We start from the raw sequence: 16,767 nt of genomic DNA, 5'->3' as shown, positions 1-16,767 counted from the left end.
GCTTAGTCGAAAGATATGCAGATCTACATGACTACATCCCCCCAAGGCTCTAAGGATCTTCCGAGTCAGACCGCCCAAGGGGGATGGCCAGTGACAGACCGAAGCCTGTGACCGCCTACTCGAAACATTTTGTTAGTGCTTACGGGAGGCTCGCGGTTGAAATGCTGGAACGGATTTGATACCGGCTCTCGGACACTCCGAGGGGAACGAGGCACCAACAGTCAGTCATACAGTCATACTCTTGCTGCGCCATTCGTTCAGATGAACAGAAGCGCCAAATCCGTGCTCAGACCGGGGAAATGGAGTGTTTGCTTGAAACCCCCCGATAGGCATCTTGTAGTCCACAGTCATTTATCCGGTGAGAGATTAATTGTCAGCGGGAGAGGCGGATCAGGTTTAATCATGCGGATACACATGCAGACAGACCTCTATGGCCATGCTGCGATTAGTCTGGGCGTGTATGATACTGACGTTGCAATCAGGTCTCGGCGAGGTCTTTGTTGGCCATCGGTTTCGGCTGTCTTGTCCTTTGATTTACTTCCGGAGTAAGCTGGCATGAGGCCATGGGTTTTCCTCCAAGCATAGTTGAATCGCCATTTCCCCCCGCGAGGTTTCCTCCCAAGAGTACACAGATCCTCGAGTCCAGGTGATCACTATGTCGTTTGAGCTGACTCTGGAGCATGCGATTCGCCTTCTGCACTCTTCCCTGACCCTGTTGACCTCTCTGGTCGGCTTCATAGCGATTGTGGCCTTTGCCACACAACGTTCTCCCGAAATCTCGTCCGCTCCGCTATTCACACCGACCAAATCAGCGGCAGGGAACCGGAAGAGAAGATGGATGTACGACTCCGTCAATCTTCTTCAGGAAGGTTACAAAATGGTGCGCGGAAAGGGGTTCGACGAAAAACGAAGAGACCACCACCACTGACGATGCGCAGTTTCAGGGCAAGCCGTTCCAGATCTGGACCACCGAGGGAGCTCAGGTGGTCATCCCCCCGGACTTTGTGGATGAATTGAAGATGCTCCCAGACCATACCTTTCCGTCGGCGCTTCGTCATGTAGGACCAAATCTTGGTTGGAAATCTAAAAGAGAGGACTGCTAACGAAGCATGTTTAGTTCTTCCTGCACAAGTACCTGTGGCCGATCGACCAGCACAAATTGGATTATGGACATGTCGTGATCAAGAATGACCTGAACAAGAGCATGAGTGAGATCGAGTGGCCGCGACCCTCCAACTCTTGATAACCAACAGTTTAGGTCGAGTTTTCCCCGAGCTCTGTGACGAAGTCGATGCCGTTTTCCCTCTCGAATTCCCTGAATTCAAAGGTCAGATCTAGCTTTCACACCCCTTGCACAACTTTCGGCATATCTAACCGCCGCGAGATCTATTTTATAGGATGGACGCCCATCCAAGTGTACCCAAAGATGCTTCGACTGGTCAGCCGTATCAACGGCAAGATCTTTGTCGGTCCCTCACTCTACGATAATGAAGAATGGATCACCATCAGCTGCAACGCACGTAGTTCCCCGACGCGGACCCCACACTTTTGACTTGATCTAACAGCCTTAGGGGGAAAAACAGTACACCAAAAATCTTTTTCTCTCATCCGCCAAACTCCGTTTCTTCCACCCGTGGCTCCGTCCTATGGCCCAGTTCTTTATTCCCGAACTCCGCGCTGTCTGGAAATGCAATGAGCGAGCCCAAGCCCTCCTGACCCCCGTGCTCCACCAGCGTCAAGCTCAAGAAGCCAGCGCCAGTAAAGGGGGTGGTGGGGAGTACAAGAAGCCCAACGACTCCATCGAATGGCTTCGTGATCTCGTCCCTGGGCCAGACAAGAACGACCCGCTCTTCCATGCTATCTCGCAATTGGGCATCGGGGCCGTGTCCGTGAACACCACATGTCAACTCCTCACTAACTCGCTATTCAACCTCGCCGCCTATCCGGAATATCTCCCTATGCTGCGGGAGGAGATCGAGTCCGTTTGGGCCGCCAACAATCAACACTGGACCTTAGCTAGTATGGGCCAGCTGAAGAGGTTGGACAGTTTCATCAAGGAGACGTTGAGATTCAATGGACATCTGACGGGTTAGCATGTCCCCTTGCACATTTCCGGTCCACTTTCGATCCCCAGTGTGCTTGCCCTGTAGTCGGTGTCATCGTGTAAAACTAATGCACGCATAGCAACTTTCCAACGTGTCGCCCTCCGGCCCATCACCTTGTCGGACGGTACGACCATCCCTCCAGGAACCTACACATTCGCACCCACCAACGCCGTTAACTTCGACTCGGAGGTCTATCCTGATCCGGAGGCTTTTGACGGCCTGCGTTTCTACAAGCTGCGACAAGCTTCGTCCGCAAACGAGAGCAAGTACCAGCTGACATCAATCACGAAGACAGAGCTGCAGTTTGGTAGTGGAAGACATGCTTGTCCTGGACGGTGGTTCGCGAGTCATGAGATCAAGCTGGTGCTAGCGGCGGTGATTCGGCGCTTTGATTTGCGGTTGAAGGGGGAAGAGCGGCCAAAGGGAATGTTGTTCCAGACAAATCAGTTGCCAGATGTGAAGGCGGAGATCCTGTTCAAGGAGAGGAGGATGTGAGGTTCTAGTACCGTAGTATTGATTAACATCCTAGCTCTGGAAACCTCCCATGGGGTATAGGGATGTGCTAAGCTATAGCCTATAGGTTTATATATATAATACATAGGTATAGCTATAGAAAGTAACTTGAAGTTAAGCATAATTATAATCATATAACTAGTTAGCCATCAGACTCCCTAATATATAGAAGTACAATTTGCATTTACCAAGGGGTGGCCATTTTGATCTTCTTCCGCCCAATATCATCATATCCCCAGGGCGGAGCCCGAAAGTGGCCGCGATCGTCGACTGGGCCCAGGCTGGATGGTATCCTGCATACTGGGAATATTGCAAGGCGCGGTGGGTAAGAGTGAATCCGACTCACTTTAATGATGCTTTTCAAGAAGATTGGCGCGTGAAATATCTGCCAGTGATTTTGGATCCGGTGGATGACGAGACATACTATCACCCTTGGCTTTATTTCCTCTTGTCGAAAGGAATTTAATCTGATCGTATCCGTACAGTCATAATTGATATCTACATGACTACTTAATCAGTCAAGGCTGATCGTAGAGGCGCAAGAACCGCCGCGGATCAACTTGCATTGATAGCCAACAGTCGATTGAGGTAATAAGCAATCATTTAAGAGAATAGATCGGCCAAAAATGAACAAGACCGAAACATCTGGATTCCAGCACAAAGCCTAGGTAACCTTGCTCCCAGTCCGCGCACTTGGTCACTGCTGAATTGCGGAAAGGTAACTGGCAACTTCCCTACCGAAGATACGGTCCCTAACGAGTTGCTCAGCAGACTCTACAATCCATGTCTGGCAGTTTCTTTGTGTGACTTTCTTGCCAACGTTTCCGGCCGATGCGACCTGGAGATCTCTAGGTCAGCTGTATTCCAACAGTGTGCCACGGAGAGGTATCAGAGGACGGGAAAAATATGGTTCTTGAAGCAGACAAACAGGAGCCACAAATTCCAAGGCAAGAGGCTCGGTGGAAAATGCGGGGGAACTTGCAGTATCACTAGTTGCATTCAGGCTCTTCCCAGGGGCCTTCATCTTGTGCGCACTGGCCTCGAATCGGCATACAGGGACACCATCGACTCTAGTTAGACGACGTCTACGGTCTACCCCTTAGTCCTTACTCAAAGCTAGGTCGGATTAGAGAATTCTCTACTAATAGTTCTAAGCTCTAACCTTAGCCAGCTTCTAACCTCGGTCAACTGCATCCCCGTTAAGGCTCACATGGGATTCATGTGTAGCTTAAGTGAGCTGTGTACACCAGGCAAGCCGCAAAGCCTGAGGCAGCGCCATCACGGTCACCCTAATTCTCATTCTACACAACCCCACAGAATCCACACACAGAACAAATCTTCCCCCAAAGGCGATTTAGCGTCTTCGCAGTCGAACCGCGACTTTGCGCGTCGGTGGTGACGTTCCATAAGGAAACCAGCGCTCGTCGGGCTTGACCTGCTCGGCCTGGCGCTGGTCAACTAATTCACAGCTAAACATCTCCAGCAGCAGCCCCAGGGTGCCGATGATTTCATTTTTGGCAAAGTGGCAGCCAGGACGCATGCGCTGACCGGCCACCGTAGGCCATCCAGCACTCGGTCAGCCCCTCCACGTTGAAGGTCGCTTCCTTGTTCGACCCCCGGTGCACGAGGAGCCGCTCCAGCCAGAACTCATCCAGGGGCCGCTCAGCCGATTGAGGCTGCACTAACAACCAAGCCTCCTGGTTTTGCGCTGTGATTGATGAGAAGATAGTCGTGGTCATGTCCTGGGGAACAACGTAGTCCGGCCTGAGCTGGAAGTCTGAGTCTTCCTTGGTGCAGGTCATGGTGGTCGCCGCGCGGAGTCGCAGCACTTTTATGTAAGTTGACTGGAGGAGAGGCTTGGTGGAGAATTGTGTGAGATCAAAGGTGCTGCTGCGGAGGCTGTAGCATGCCTGAAGCTTGGTTTGAAGGCGTCCCTGGAGGTTCTGGTCCTTGAGGGCCTCAAACACGTACCAGAAGACGGCCTGAACAGCGTTGGCGTTGGATCTGTTAGGTCAGTTGTGAATACAGCCACTTACTGGCGGGCGGGAGGGGGTCCCACGTCTCTGAATAAGAGTCCTAGATTCTCCGACGCAATGGCGTTGTTGTCCAACCGGTGTTGTTTCAGGGTCTCTTCACGGGCCTTTCTGAATTTGGTCCTGAAAAACTCATCCCACTCCGGGTCGCCCGCGCCGGACTTGCTGCAGTCGGAGTGGGGGTGCGCGAACTGATTCCATGCCTTGATATTAGCCAGCAGTTGATCCCGCGTCCTGTAGGCGGATGGAATCAGCCAGCACCCCAGGCCCGGGGGTAGTTAGCAATGTTAAAATTAAACTCCCAAAAGTCTTCAACTGGCTTGGGATACATTTCCAGAATACATGAACCCATCATGGCTTTAATCACCAGGGGGGTCACCTGGCTCTGAAGCCAGGTGAAGAAATCCTCAATTACCAGTTCTCCTTTCTCAGGGATCTCAACCCGGGCGCGGCATCGCTTGAGGATCGCAAGATACCTCTATGACATCGCCAGCAGGGATTGGCCCGATGGGAATCAAATACTAATGCCGGCCTGTAAGTCCTGCAGATGTTCCTTTTTTGAGCCCGCGGCGTAGGGATGCATGGATTCCAACGGGGTGTAGAACCACTTCCGCATTGCAAACATCATCATGGGTCGATTAGTGAGCACCCGCGAGAATTGCAGGATATTGCGGATGTGACCTAGACTGATGACCATGGTGAAAAGCGGTATCAAGCAACCCATCGTTTCCTGGGCAGAGGTTTAGGTGCCAACATGTCCCGCGTCGCTTAGTTGGCGGATTTCATTGTACAAACAGTATTCGAGGCGGAATGCATGGCACAGCCAGGGAAGGCTGTGGTGCCTCGGTTGTGCCCAGGGCGGCACTTTGCAAAACGCAAGATGATTCTCACAGCAGACATCATGGTGACCTTGTTCGACGGCGAGATCCTTGCGGACGTCCGTACCCTGAGGATGGACATGAGAGGGTTTGGATTCGGAACATTAGGCGTCGATGGTCCAGTGCCTGTAAGGATCAGACGGCGGAAGATTAACGAATAGCCGGAATGCTGGAATGGCTACTACGTTTCGCAGTCCTGACTGGCTAGCTAAAAACTCCCATACGTGTAAATCCTGGTCCGAGTTGCTCGATTCTTCTTTCTCACTGACCGGTCTTTCCAGCGGAAATACGGAGTAGTTACATTCAGCCTCAACAGGAGTCAATTCGAAGATTTGGGCAACAGCAGCGGTAACTCAAACGCCGAACGCTGATAACCCAACCTACTTGCACATGGCCATCTTGATAATGCCTTTTAAGCGCCCCCCTCCTTCGGCTTCGGGCTTGTGTAAGGTATAGGATTCTGTCGGAAATTAGACCACTCGACTCAAAGGAACATCCGTAGTAGTCCAGCGAAACCCCAACGCACATTCAATTATGGAAGTGGATTGGCATAAGAAATCAAAGCAGTATAGTTCCAACCACCCTCTTATAGATGTAGAAGAGAAAGTATCAGCCAGTATGTCGCGAGTGGATGCGCACCGTCCAGGTACCTAGGCAATGTCTGGTTTGATGCATCCATGCTAACAGATGCGGGTCATGCATCCGCTTATCACGTTGTACGTAGGGCCGAGCCTGGATCACTCCCTGGCTCTTACTCCGTACATACTACATTGGCGTCATGTCTCGGGGGTGAATTGGCTATCACATAGTGGGTCATAATAGGGTTTGAACTTTGAACCTGTTAGGCGTTGGGCTCTTCTGCTCAACATGAAAGCACAAAATGATAAGAGGGCTAGCCATGTGGACATATCATTCCTACGCGGGATATGTGCATCAAATCTGACCTTCTGATATCCACTCTGTGCCCAGTTGGTGTAATTTCACTAGTGTATCATACCTGATTCTATTGATCCGGGAATGTATCTTTGCGGATTATCTTATATTGGTATAGTCTATCAATCTAACCCTAATGAAGTTATAATAAATTTGCCAGGTACGCCAATATCGTGGAAATCCCCCCCCGGCATCTATGGGATAGTTTTCAAGCATAGAGCCACATTCTTACATGCTGAGCACCATAATAAGAGCTATCGGAAATGTATTCCCGTTTTTTTCACAAACTCTTTTTACCAGAATGACCAACAGATTGTCGAAACGCTCCTACCATTGCTGTGTAGCTTTGGTAGATATATACTATGGCGACGGTTAGCAGGCAATAGCACCTTGTCCTGACGAGATAGTGTCGGCCATAGCCTCTTCAGAGCAGCTGAGGTGACGCTGATCACGACAAGGGTCGCAAGAGCGAAGCTGCTGAGAAGCGCGGAAACACTCATCGTATTGGAGGCATAACCAATAGGATTGATATCAGGGGGATAGAAAGGGTGAGCTGAAGTGTTCGCCATGTTGGTCGGAGCCAGAGATCTGGGAAGCAAGGTATATCAGTGGCACCACACTTTTTGGAGGGCATTTGCGAATGGACAGGAAAGAAACTACCTGAGATCATCTCTTAAGACGTTGGCGAAACGAGACCTCAACCCGCATCCAGATGTGACACCAAGCACGATAAAGCAACAAAACACGCTACCAGGCTGGCGACGGTCCGGTCAGACGCATCCACATCAATCAGATGGGTCACGGCTCGGATGATCCTGTTCCAGTGCAAGGAGGATTGAGCCTTGTTTCGGGACACTAACTAGAAAGGCTTCACGGACTCGGGTTGAATAGTAGTTGCTAGCATAACTTCCTTAAGTCTAGTGCGTATCTTGATGTGATCGATCTGCGGGGTACTCCGTCCTACATCCAGGGTTGACAATGATCTCAGCCGTTCACTGGATTTACTTTGCTAGTAATCATGCGAAGGTTTGACTGACTCCCTAAGGCTCAGTGGAGTTCCCCGCTACATACTCGAAACTCTTGCTCGAAAGTTACAAGCACTTGTGTATAAAAAGGTCTCCATAACTCAATCCAGAGTGTCTTGCAAAGTGCCGCACCAGGACTGTTGTAGACCAGCGCCCTGATTGGGAAAGCACCAGGGGAGTGTAAGATCAGTCATCTGGGCACTGGTTTTGCAACCGAGTATATCACCCTGTATTTCATGGCTGTTGACTAGTCACTCCTCGGCCTGCTGACGGACGGGGAGCTCATTGGGCCACGAAGGGGAGAGAGGAAGGGAGGAGATCTCGCAATCATATATGTGTATACATGAGCCTGCAAGATATTCAGCGTGGTGTTGTGAAGCATGGCTCCATCTCTCATTGACGCCTTGGCACCCAGGGACAGCTATCATCCCACGATTGTTCTTCCCCTTCTTGGTCTGTGTTTGTGTCTGCTGTTATGGCGCTTCTGGAGGTTTGTTATACGCCCAGTGCTGCGTCCGGATGATCTAAATTCATACGAAGCTGTGGATGGATCGGCTGTAAGGGGCTCCGCCTGCCACCGCAAAGCTGGTGCAATCGCCAGACTTCGCACCCGAAATCGAGAATAAGTCGATAAAAGACATGACTTCCACGGCATGCAGCTATTTCCAGGCGGTCATCTCCGGAAGTCACGGCCATCTTCAAGGATTTCTTCGAAGACGCATTGCGCATACAACGTCTATACCAGGAAAACCCACATATCACAGCCACTGGACAAGATTGGGTATCCCTCGAACTTCTTAAATTCGTCTCGGACTGTCGCGTGGATGCTGGCCAAAGGACATATTTCGGTAAGCTCCTGGGGGACATTGACCCCAATGTAATCTGGACGTTCCTCAGGCTGGAGGACAGGACTGAAGCGGGCAAATCTTTTATGAAATACCTGCGCCAGTTGCGCGGAAAGCTCATAAGGCAAGAGATGGTATCATTGATGCTATACAGAAATGGTTCGACACGACCCCGAAGATAGGCAAGACGGGTCATGGTGGATGAAAACAATGAAAGCAGAGGTGAGATCATTAGGGGTTAACTCTCGCGGGATGGCCACAACTATGGTCCCTATTTACATTGGGTATAGTGGAACTTTTATTTATCATTTTTTTTCATCCCCATACCCTTGAAAGAAAGATTCTCATTAGAATACTATGGAGCATTCCACCCATCTTTCTATTCTTCTTCTTCTCCTTTCTCAACCGGAGTATACGCATCCACTGCTACCGTATATTTCCAATGAATGAGCTGTGCGTGATACTGAGCCTTCACTTAACATTTCCCGAAGTACAAGTTAGTATGTACCCGATGTTCCGAGTAGAGGATGGAAATCCCAGTATATGTAGGAAAGATTTCCTATGTATAGACTATATCTCAAAGCTGAAGCGGGCAGGGCCTGCAAAGTGCTCGAGTCCGCCTATGAGGCACTCGCGAGGTCATGTACGTCCTGCTCCCACGGTTGCAGTTACAGCCATCCATTTATTACCTGAATGACTGGATCATAAATTCATAATGCATGAGTTTATGCTGTCCCTGACCCTTCTGCAAGTATATGAGTGACAACCTCACTAGACTTTCCATCTATTTAAGTGTTCTAGGAACCCATCCATAAGAATAGACGGCCAGCATTCTTCAGCTGTATTCTCGAGTCACAGCTCTCAACATCCTAAGATTGTGCCAGCTCTACACCTGTTAGTTAACTATGTTATCTTATTAATATTGAGTATGCGCTAATGAGAGCAGTTCATCCCCTTAAAGTTAGCCAAAATAGGCATAGCCTCCACTCTCTTTACTAGAGGGCCCTAAAAAGCAAAAAGTCCCACACCCTCCTATTAAAGTGACGTAGAACCGTACTACTATAGGCTGCTGAGTTATACCTACCCCGATATATATTCAGATTGACAGGGGCATATAGGTTAATAAATATATTGAAATCTATATTCAACCTAGTGAGTATATCAATAATTATATAATTAAAGCTTGAAACCCAGAGGAGGCTGCTCCCAATAAGACATTCTAATAAATAAAAGACATATAAGTTGATAACCTGCTCCCAGGATTTGTGACTCATGTGCCATGATTGTACAGAGTAGTCACTCATCATTCTTTTCTGCGGGGCCCCAAACAGGCAAGGACTATTCTTCTCTAACACCTTTTTGACTGGCCAAGCGCTCGGATCGTGGATGTAGCCTATTGGATGAGCATATTATCTGCTCACATCTGACCATCTGCAGACAAAACACAGACCAATGAATGAGGCCAGGCATCCGAAGTGGCTGGAGAGCTTGAGGGGCTTATATGAGGGCATATGGTTGGTCCTGCTGTGTCAGTCAGGCCCATGCTGACTAGATAACCAGGTGCATTTGAATTGAGTCACTCAAGCATCAGCAGTGCCTCTGACCAATCCCGGTTCTGCGCTCGTAAATCCACATTGGGATTCGTGCTCTTCAGGCGGAGGCCGTAGTGTACAACCACTGTGGAATTTGCAGTCGGTGGAGATACTGTGGCTAATGATCCCGGACACTTGAGGGAATTTCAGCTGGACTTAGTCAGATGAATGCATCCCTCCGAAGGGATGACGGGATAGAAAAGTTATATAAAGACCATATGATATCTATACAACTCTTAATTTGAATCTCAGGTCATCAACCTGTACAATCTACGGATACTCTTCTGCAATATGTATTCCACGACACTCACCGTGGGGAGCTTTCTGGCCTTAACCCTAACCGCCCTTTCAGCATCCCTTCCCCAGATCCCCCAACAGCAGACCGGATCACCCGCAGCAGCTCTACCACCCTCCAAGGATGCGTGGTACACGGCACCCGACAATCTCACTTTCTCCACCCCCGGCACTGTATTACGCGTCCGCCGCGATCCATTGAACCTCTACGCCCTCATCGGCACGAACATCTCCTGCGCGAGCTACAACATTCTCTACCGCACGACCAACGTCCAGAATCGGCCCACCTTTGCTGTGACCACTCTCTTCGTCCCTGCGAGCAGCCAAGCCGCATCTGACCGACTGCTCTCATACCAAATACCATACAACTCTCCCTGGGTAGACGCAAGCCCCTCATACGCTCTGGCAACCGACCTCAACGGTACATTTGGCGACATCGCAGCCGCCCTGGAGCAAGGATGGCATGTCTCTGTACCAGATTTCGAAGGCCCCCAGGCCACATTTGCTGTCGGCGTGAATGAGGGCTATGCGGTGCTTGACTCGGTGCGAGCCGCAACCGACTTCTCTTCCTCCCTGGCCGGTTCACCGAAACGATGGCAAGCCGCGCTCTGGGGGTACTCCGGCGGTTCGATCGCCAGCGTCTTTGCTGCAGAACTGCACGCTGCGTACGCGCCCGAGCTCACCATCGCTGGAGTTGCGGTCGGGGGACTCCCGGCTCTCTTCGCCAAGGTCCTTGACGCTGTCAACCGGTCTCCGGCCGCAGGGGTTATCCCATTGGCGCTCTGGGGCTACGCGAATGCATACCCGGCTGTGGAAAGATATCTTCTGAATCGACTGACCCCGGAAGCTCGAGCAAGCGATGTCTTCACCAAAGCGCGCAACATGACTGGCCTGGAGGCGGGTGTCGCATACCTAGGGGCAGATGTATATTCGTATTTCGTCGGTGGCAGGGATGACATCCAATCCTCGCCGCTTCTGCATTTCCTCTTCGGCACCCAGGGCACTATGGGGCGGCATGGCCTGCCGCATATGCCGGTGTACGTGTATCATTCGATTAACGACAAGCTGGCACTGGTGAACTACGTGGATGCCCTGATTGAGCACTACTGTGCGGAAGGAAGTCTCGAAAGAGGTAAAGGAGGAGTGAGAATCGTATATGAGAGGAATTCAGTTGGGGGGCACGGGGCAGAAGCGATTAACCAGGATGCGGATGCGCTCAAGTTCTTGTCTCAGGCTCTCGATGGGCAGCTGGGGGCAGGGTGGCCAAACAGGCAGGGCGAAGGTTGTGTTATAAGGAATGTTTCCGTGGGCACAGACACGAGTCTGGACTGGTAGATACTTTGGTGTCAAGGGTGTAATCCAAACATAACAAGAGTAGGCTAATATTGAACCGCTGGCCTGAATGGGAAAACAAAATTATTGACGAATTCAATCCACGAAAGCAAAACAAGATCTAGGATCTTCTTGATCCCCCTAAGGACCGGCAGTCCTTAGCGGAAAGTGTGTCTAAAATCAAACGAGGATCACATGAAGAAGCCACCTGCTACAAGTGCCAATGGGTGGTGATGGTGAGAGGTTTCACATATGTAGGAAGAAGGCATCGACTATGGCGAAGCGTTTGCGTTGTACTACAAAGCTCTGCTCGGAATTGCAGCTGCCTTAGACCTCAAAATCGAACGGATTGATGTCAAACCGGCATTCTTGTATGGAAATACTGGCCACCAGATGTATGTCGAACAGCCTCACCACATGACGGATGGTACCACGAAAGTCTGCAAACTTCGAAAGGCACTCTACGGCCTGAAACAAGCACCTCGTATCTGGTACCAGACCCTCACAGATTATCTACGCCATCTCGGCTTCGAGCCTACCAAGTAATACTTCAAGGTAGCTGGGCCTGCGGCATTCCGCAAGTCTTGCGTGAGATCGTGTATCTGGTCTTCTCTCTTAAAGGGTTTATAGCATGCCGCTCACCTTCCACTCCTTCAGGTTTTTCCAACCTACTTCAATTCGATACGTCTGTTCAATTGTATTGGTTTCCATTGGTCAAATAGCCCCATTTAGCATACGAGCGCCATCCTGTTTTATGCTTGCTTAACACATACCCTAAACTCAGCGATGTTCAAGTCCAGTAGCTGGCGGCAGCTAGATACCTTTTCCACGACGTCAAGCTGGAATTGAAAACACGCTATGCCGAACAGGATGCGTGTCATCATGATTCTGTCTTCTGTTTAACTTGATGAGTTGCTCATTACGCCGCGCCTGAGCATCTTCATTGAACATAACCACCCCACATTATGAAGAAATCTCTTTCCTCCGCACCCGCAGCTTTGCCTTCGGATTCGTGACATATTCTACGAAAAAAGGTGTCGCGTCCTTCCCTGTATCCACCCTTTCAAATTCATAGTTCTGCAGCACGTGGTTGAGCAGCAGCTTAATTTTGCTTGATGCGAAAAATCGTCCGGGACAGGCGTGACTCCCGATGCCGAACCCTAGACTTTCCATAGTGGTCGTCACGAACTGCGACGAGTGCTCCTTGCCGGGCTCCTCACGCCGCTTCAGGTATCGATCGGGCTGCCATTCTTCGGGGTTCGGGTAGAATTCCGGGTCCCACATGCGCGACATGTTGGTGGCGACGATGGCGCCTTTCGGAATGAGCGTGCCGTCGGGGAGGATCACGTCGTCACTGACATGGCGGTGCGATAGAACTAACTTCTGTTAATTTCGGCTACTAGGCTGCATGGAAGGGTAGAGAGGGAAGACTCACGGACGCCTAGGGGCTTGATGCGCTGTGTCTCCTTCATTACGCTGTCGGCGAGTTTCATACGATAGAGCGACGTCTTCTCCCAGCCACCTTCACTACGTACTGATTGTGCTTCCTGGAGCAGCGGTTCAATCCACTCCGGATGTCGGCAGAGCTGGAGGAGGATATTCGAAAAGAGATCCGATGTTGTGTGCACGGATGCCATGCTAAGCGACAGTTGAATATGCGCTCCATGGTAGTCCTTGCCCTTGCCCTGGGCGACTTGGTGCATCCATGTGATAGCGTCGTTTGGCATTTCTGCGAGACCCTTCTGGGCTAGAGCAATCTCTTCGAGGCGCTTGGCGATAATGGGTTCGATGATTTCTTCAGCGCGCTTGACCTGTTGGCGGATTCTGGAGCAGTCCTTTAAGAACCATTGGACGTAGGGACGAGACCATGCAGGGAAACGGCGGATCGATCTCACAGCTTTAAAGACATTATCGGTGTATGCTTGGGTATTATCCAGCCATTCTTTGTTCTTGCAGAGTTCGGGTCCCAGGAAGATGCGGGTTGACACCTGTGTGACGATGTCGCGGAGACTGGCCAACAAGTCAACCTCGTGCCATTCTAGTAACGTTATCAATAAGTGATCCTATTCATCGGGCCATTTGGTGATATACCAGTGCTTGTTCCCCACTTCTCATCGAAAGCAGCTTGGGTTTCTTCTGCAAGATGTTGAGTGAATTTGCCTGCAAACGAACGTTAGTGTGGTACGCCCACTGGTGGTCTCACAATAGAAATATACCAAGGTTCGAGGTCAATTTTGAGCGGATCATCTGGATGAAAACATTGGGCGCGCCGGCCTCCATAACTGGCAGCAAGCCTTCAAACCCAGGTAGGGAGCCGGCCATGGTTTGTCTTACCACCTCACTAGCAGTGAAGCGAGGATCCGTCTTAACATGCTCACCCAGTTCGGGAGGAAGAACAATTCTTCTTCCAAAAGAGCCGATCAGCTGGAATGGACCAGTGTACTGGTGCTTTTGGTCAGTAATCTTGCTTGGTACTTCTTCAACGAGCTGGAAATCTACCTTTTCATGTCCTTCTTGAAGAATTGCTTGAGCATTGTGGGCACACCGTTTCACGGCATTCGAATCGGACCATTCGCCCTTTTTTTTGTTTATTATGGGAATATGCGAGGTTTTCCATTGGAGTCTCAGCGATGGGAGGGCGACACTCAGAAAGTAGGACAGGAGTATGGCAGGCAAAGCTGTCAGGAAGATTGGTCCAAGATTCTCGCGGAACATGATGGCTGCTGGTTTCCGCAAGGACCGGAGGTCAGGACCAGCTCTGGACTGTTTAATGAAAAGATTAGCCACATGGCATATCTTATATACCGGGGGATTTGTGCTTATTCCAACCTAGCCGGACACCTGGTAGATTCGCGAGTGGCTGCATTATCCGAAGGTAGAACTGCCCGGGCATTAATTACCATCGGCTTTTCCATTTTGGTTCTATCTTACACGGGGAATGCTGAGCTATCACAACATATCCATGGATACCATCCGTTCAACTCACGAATGGAGGGCAGTTCAGTCTTCGGCTTGGAATTTCGGTGTTCAGTGTTCGGCGTTTCAGTTCTGTACCGAATCCGATGCCCGCCCTTGACCAACACACCCTAAAGCATTGGCCATCACCATACTCAGAAAGGTGGTTTATCACTGTGCTCAAAGTCTAACAGAGTGAAGTTAATCAAGCCCGCCGAAGCTGGCAGAGAAGCTATGCTGACTTAGGGCCAGAATATCCTGGCTCCAAGGCCCTCTTTAAGGATATGCAAGGGAGGTGCTGGCAATGGATACGGATAATTGAAAATGCTAAGCTGCACACCTAGACAAGGCTGGAGAAGGCCATCTGTGGAAAGCAGCAACCTATATCTAGTTATGTGCCTGTGTGATGACTACGCAAGTATCCCTGCATTGGCCATTGGCATAGAAGAGGTGGTGGACAATGACGCAAAAGCTAAAGCATTTCTTAACTCGTTTTTTCCTAAGATGGTAGATGTAGACAGAGGACCAGAATGTGCAGACCCACCACTATAAGAGATATGCTGGGAACCTATCACTGAGCTCGAGATCTATAGTTGCATATCGCCGACGGAGTTGATTCTAAACCACAACCCACTAGGCTGGGTACGGATTCGTACTTTGGTCTAGTGGTAGATTCAACAGATGGCGAGGGGTCAGTGTATGAACTCATCATCATCATTGTCATTGACTGTCCGCCGCTGGCTCTCAAATTTTCACTTCTTTCATCTTTCCAGATCACTAATGCATCCGAGTAGCTCGCCTCACCACTCCACAGGAAGTGGAAAAGAACTAGAGTCCTTTGCGTCGCGCGCATTCATTACCGTGACAATGGCTTCTGCTCCCCTGGCTTTGGTCCAGATTACCGAAAGGGTCTCCCCGGGGAGAGCACAGTCTTCCGTCTCATCAAGATTGCGGGTGAGCTTGTTCTGCATGGCTCCTTTGCTGGTCCTCCCACTCGTCTATTCATGATTAGTGGTTTTACTGCTGGTCAATTTGCCATCTACGGTGGCATAAAGGCACCTCTAGCCACCCCGCTGTGGTGGGCTACGCGAAACGACCACGACGATGTGGCCGCACGGCTGCTAGCCAAACCGAATATTGATGTCAACGCCGTTGGCCAGTTCGAGGCACCTGAGCCGGATCGACCAACATCCCTCCATGATGTGACTGTCAAGCACATGGGGGGACTTTTGCCCTGCCGTCGAAGGCTCTGTGGTGTTGATCACATCGAATTTGCTGCACCGTGGCTATATCGCTACTTTTTCAGTCGGGAAGATGAATAAGATCTATGCTGATCGCGATAATGGATCGTCTCATGGCGATGTTGGTCTACCATCTTTAACTAAGTCCTCCCAGACTATATCCTTGACCCCCCTCTTGAATTGTGCAATTCCGTGCGATGCCTCTGATCCATGAGCTAACATGGTTTCAAATACTTCGCCGGCCATTTTGTCTATGTCGGCATTATGACCACTCACAGCCTCCCGAACCATCATCTTACATAGTGAAGCAGCTTGCCGAGCCGCAAGCCTCAGGTCGTCCAAGAACTCCTCCACAACCTTCTCCAAAGCATCAATATCCACCGCAAGAGCATGTATGATTCCTGCATCGTACAGCAACTGCGATTTCACCCTCCGGCCAGTAAGCATCGCCATTCTAGCGAAACTGATTCCCCATTCGCGTACCAGGAATTTTGATATCGTTGCGGGACACAAGCCAAGCTTGACTTCGCTTAAGCAAAAGAAGGCAGTGGACAAGGCTATGCGTACGTCGCAAACAGTAGCCAGGCCAACACCTCCACCAAAGGCCGGGCCATTGATTACCGCCATCGTTGTTTTGGGACAAGTATCGATAGTAGAAAAAAGTTCTTGAAGCGCATTGCACCGCTCCGCAACGGATATGAAGAGATCTTCCTTCAGATGCATGCCGGTGCAAAAGTAGCTGCCACGACCAGTAACAATGATTCGGTGCACCGAGTCGTCCATTGAGAGCTGCTTGAACAGCGAAGTTATCTCCTTGATCATGGTGAATGTTAATGAATTTCCCCGATGAGGTCGATCCAAGCATAACCGGACTGTGCCGCGCTTGCGGGAGACCTTGTATCCCTCATGGTTCTGTACTGTTGCCCAGGACTTTGGGGCCAGCTCGTCATCGCGAGTGCTGAAAAGGTTCAAATAAGACATGGATAGTTCTTGTCCAAGTAGAAGAATTGCGGATGAACTC

General features: G+C 50.3%; 7 protein-coding genes across 7 annotated transcripts, besides 1 other annotated feature; 3 read left to right on the top strand and 4 right to left on the bottom strand.

The window, feature by feature from the left end:
* Positions 1-655: 655 nt before the first annotated feature.
* ACLA_055780 (cytochrome P450) lies at positions 656-2,600 on the top strand (the record flags this gene model as incomplete). Its single annotated transcript, XM_001274955.1, has 7 exons — positions 656-880; positions 939-1,058; positions 1,118-1,208; positions 1,259-1,327; positions 1,398-1,516; positions 1,584-2,088; positions 2,185-2,600. The coding sequence occupies 7 exons, from the start codon at positions 656-658 to the stop codon at positions 2,598-2,600; spliced, it is 1,545 nt and encodes a 514-aa protein (XP_001274956.1).
* A 1,372-nt stretch (positions 2,601-3,972) lies between these two features.
* ACLA_055770 (uncharacterized protein) lies at positions 3,973-5,006 on the bottom strand (the record flags this gene model as incomplete). Its single annotated transcript, XM_001274954.1, has 4 exons — positions 3,973-4,087; positions 4,167-4,622; positions 4,655-4,885; positions 4,981-5,006. 4 exons carry the CDS (start codon positions 5,004-5,006, stop codon positions 3,973-3,975), a joined length of 828 nt encoding a protein of 275 aa, XP_001274955.1.
* Positions 5,007-10,215: 5,209 nt separating this feature from the next.
* On the top strand, positions 10,216-11,553 carry ACLA_055760 (putative secretory lipase; the record flags this gene model as incomplete). Its single annotated transcript, XM_001274953.1, has 1 exon — positions 10,216-11,553. The coding sequence occupies one exon, from the start codon at positions 10,216-10,218 to the stop codon at positions 11,551-11,553; it is 1,338 nt and encodes a 445-aa protein (XP_001274954.1).
* Positions 11,554-11,808: 255 nt separating this feature from the next.
* Positions 11,809-12,093: a mobile genetic element.
* An 81-nt stretch (positions 12,094-12,174) lies between these two features.
* Positions 12,175-12,431, bottom strand: ACLA_055750 (uncharacterized protein; the record flags this gene model as incomplete). Its single annotated transcript, XM_001274952.1, has 2 exons — positions 12,175-12,237; positions 12,324-12,431. The coding sequence occupies 2 exons, from the start codon at positions 12,429-12,431 to the stop codon at positions 12,175-12,177; spliced, it is 171 nt and encodes a 56-aa protein (XP_001274953.1).
* An 82-nt stretch (positions 12,432-12,513) lies between these two features.
* Positions 12,514-14,265, bottom strand: ACLA_055740 (cytochrome P450; the record flags this gene model as incomplete). Its single annotated transcript, XM_001274951.1, has 4 exons — positions 12,514-12,926; positions 12,986-13,588; positions 13,642-13,710; positions 13,767-14,265. The coding sequence occupies 4 exons, from the start codon at positions 14,263-14,265 to the stop codon at positions 12,514-12,516; spliced, it is 1,584 nt and encodes a 527-aa protein (XP_001274952.1).
* Position 14,266: 1 nt separating this feature from the next.
* Positions 14,267-15,827, top strand: ACLA_055730 (uncharacterized protein; the record flags this gene model as incomplete). Its single annotated transcript, XM_001274950.1, has 2 exons — positions 14,267-14,295; positions 15,320-15,827. The coding sequence occupies 2 exons, from the start codon at positions 14,267-14,269 to the stop codon at positions 15,825-15,827; spliced, it is 537 nt and encodes a 178-aa protein (XP_001274951.1).
* A 30-nt stretch (positions 15,828-15,857) lies between these two features.
* ACLA_055720 (enoyl-CoA hydratase/isomerase family protein) lies at positions 15,858-16,727 on the bottom strand (the record flags this gene model as incomplete). The annotated part of the gene is made up of 1 exon (XM_001274949.1): positions 15,858-16,727. The coding sequence occupies one exon, from the start codon at positions 16,725-16,727 to the stop codon at positions 15,858-15,860; it is 870 nt and encodes a 289-aa protein (XP_001274950.1).
* Between the last annotated feature and the right edge of the window lie 40 nt (positions 16,728-16,767).

The sequence above is a fragment of the Aspergillus clavatus genome, genomic scaffold (genome assembly GCF_000002715.2).
Source record: "Aspergillus clavatus NRRL 1 1099423829794 genomic scaffold, whole genome shotgun sequence".
NCBI lineage: Eukaryota > Fungi > Ascomycota > Eurotiomycetes > Eurotiales > Aspergillaceae > Aspergillus > Aspergillus clavatus.
The sequence above is the reverse complement of the archived record's forward strand: the minus strand, read 5'-3'. Positions and strand labels throughout refer to the sequence as shown.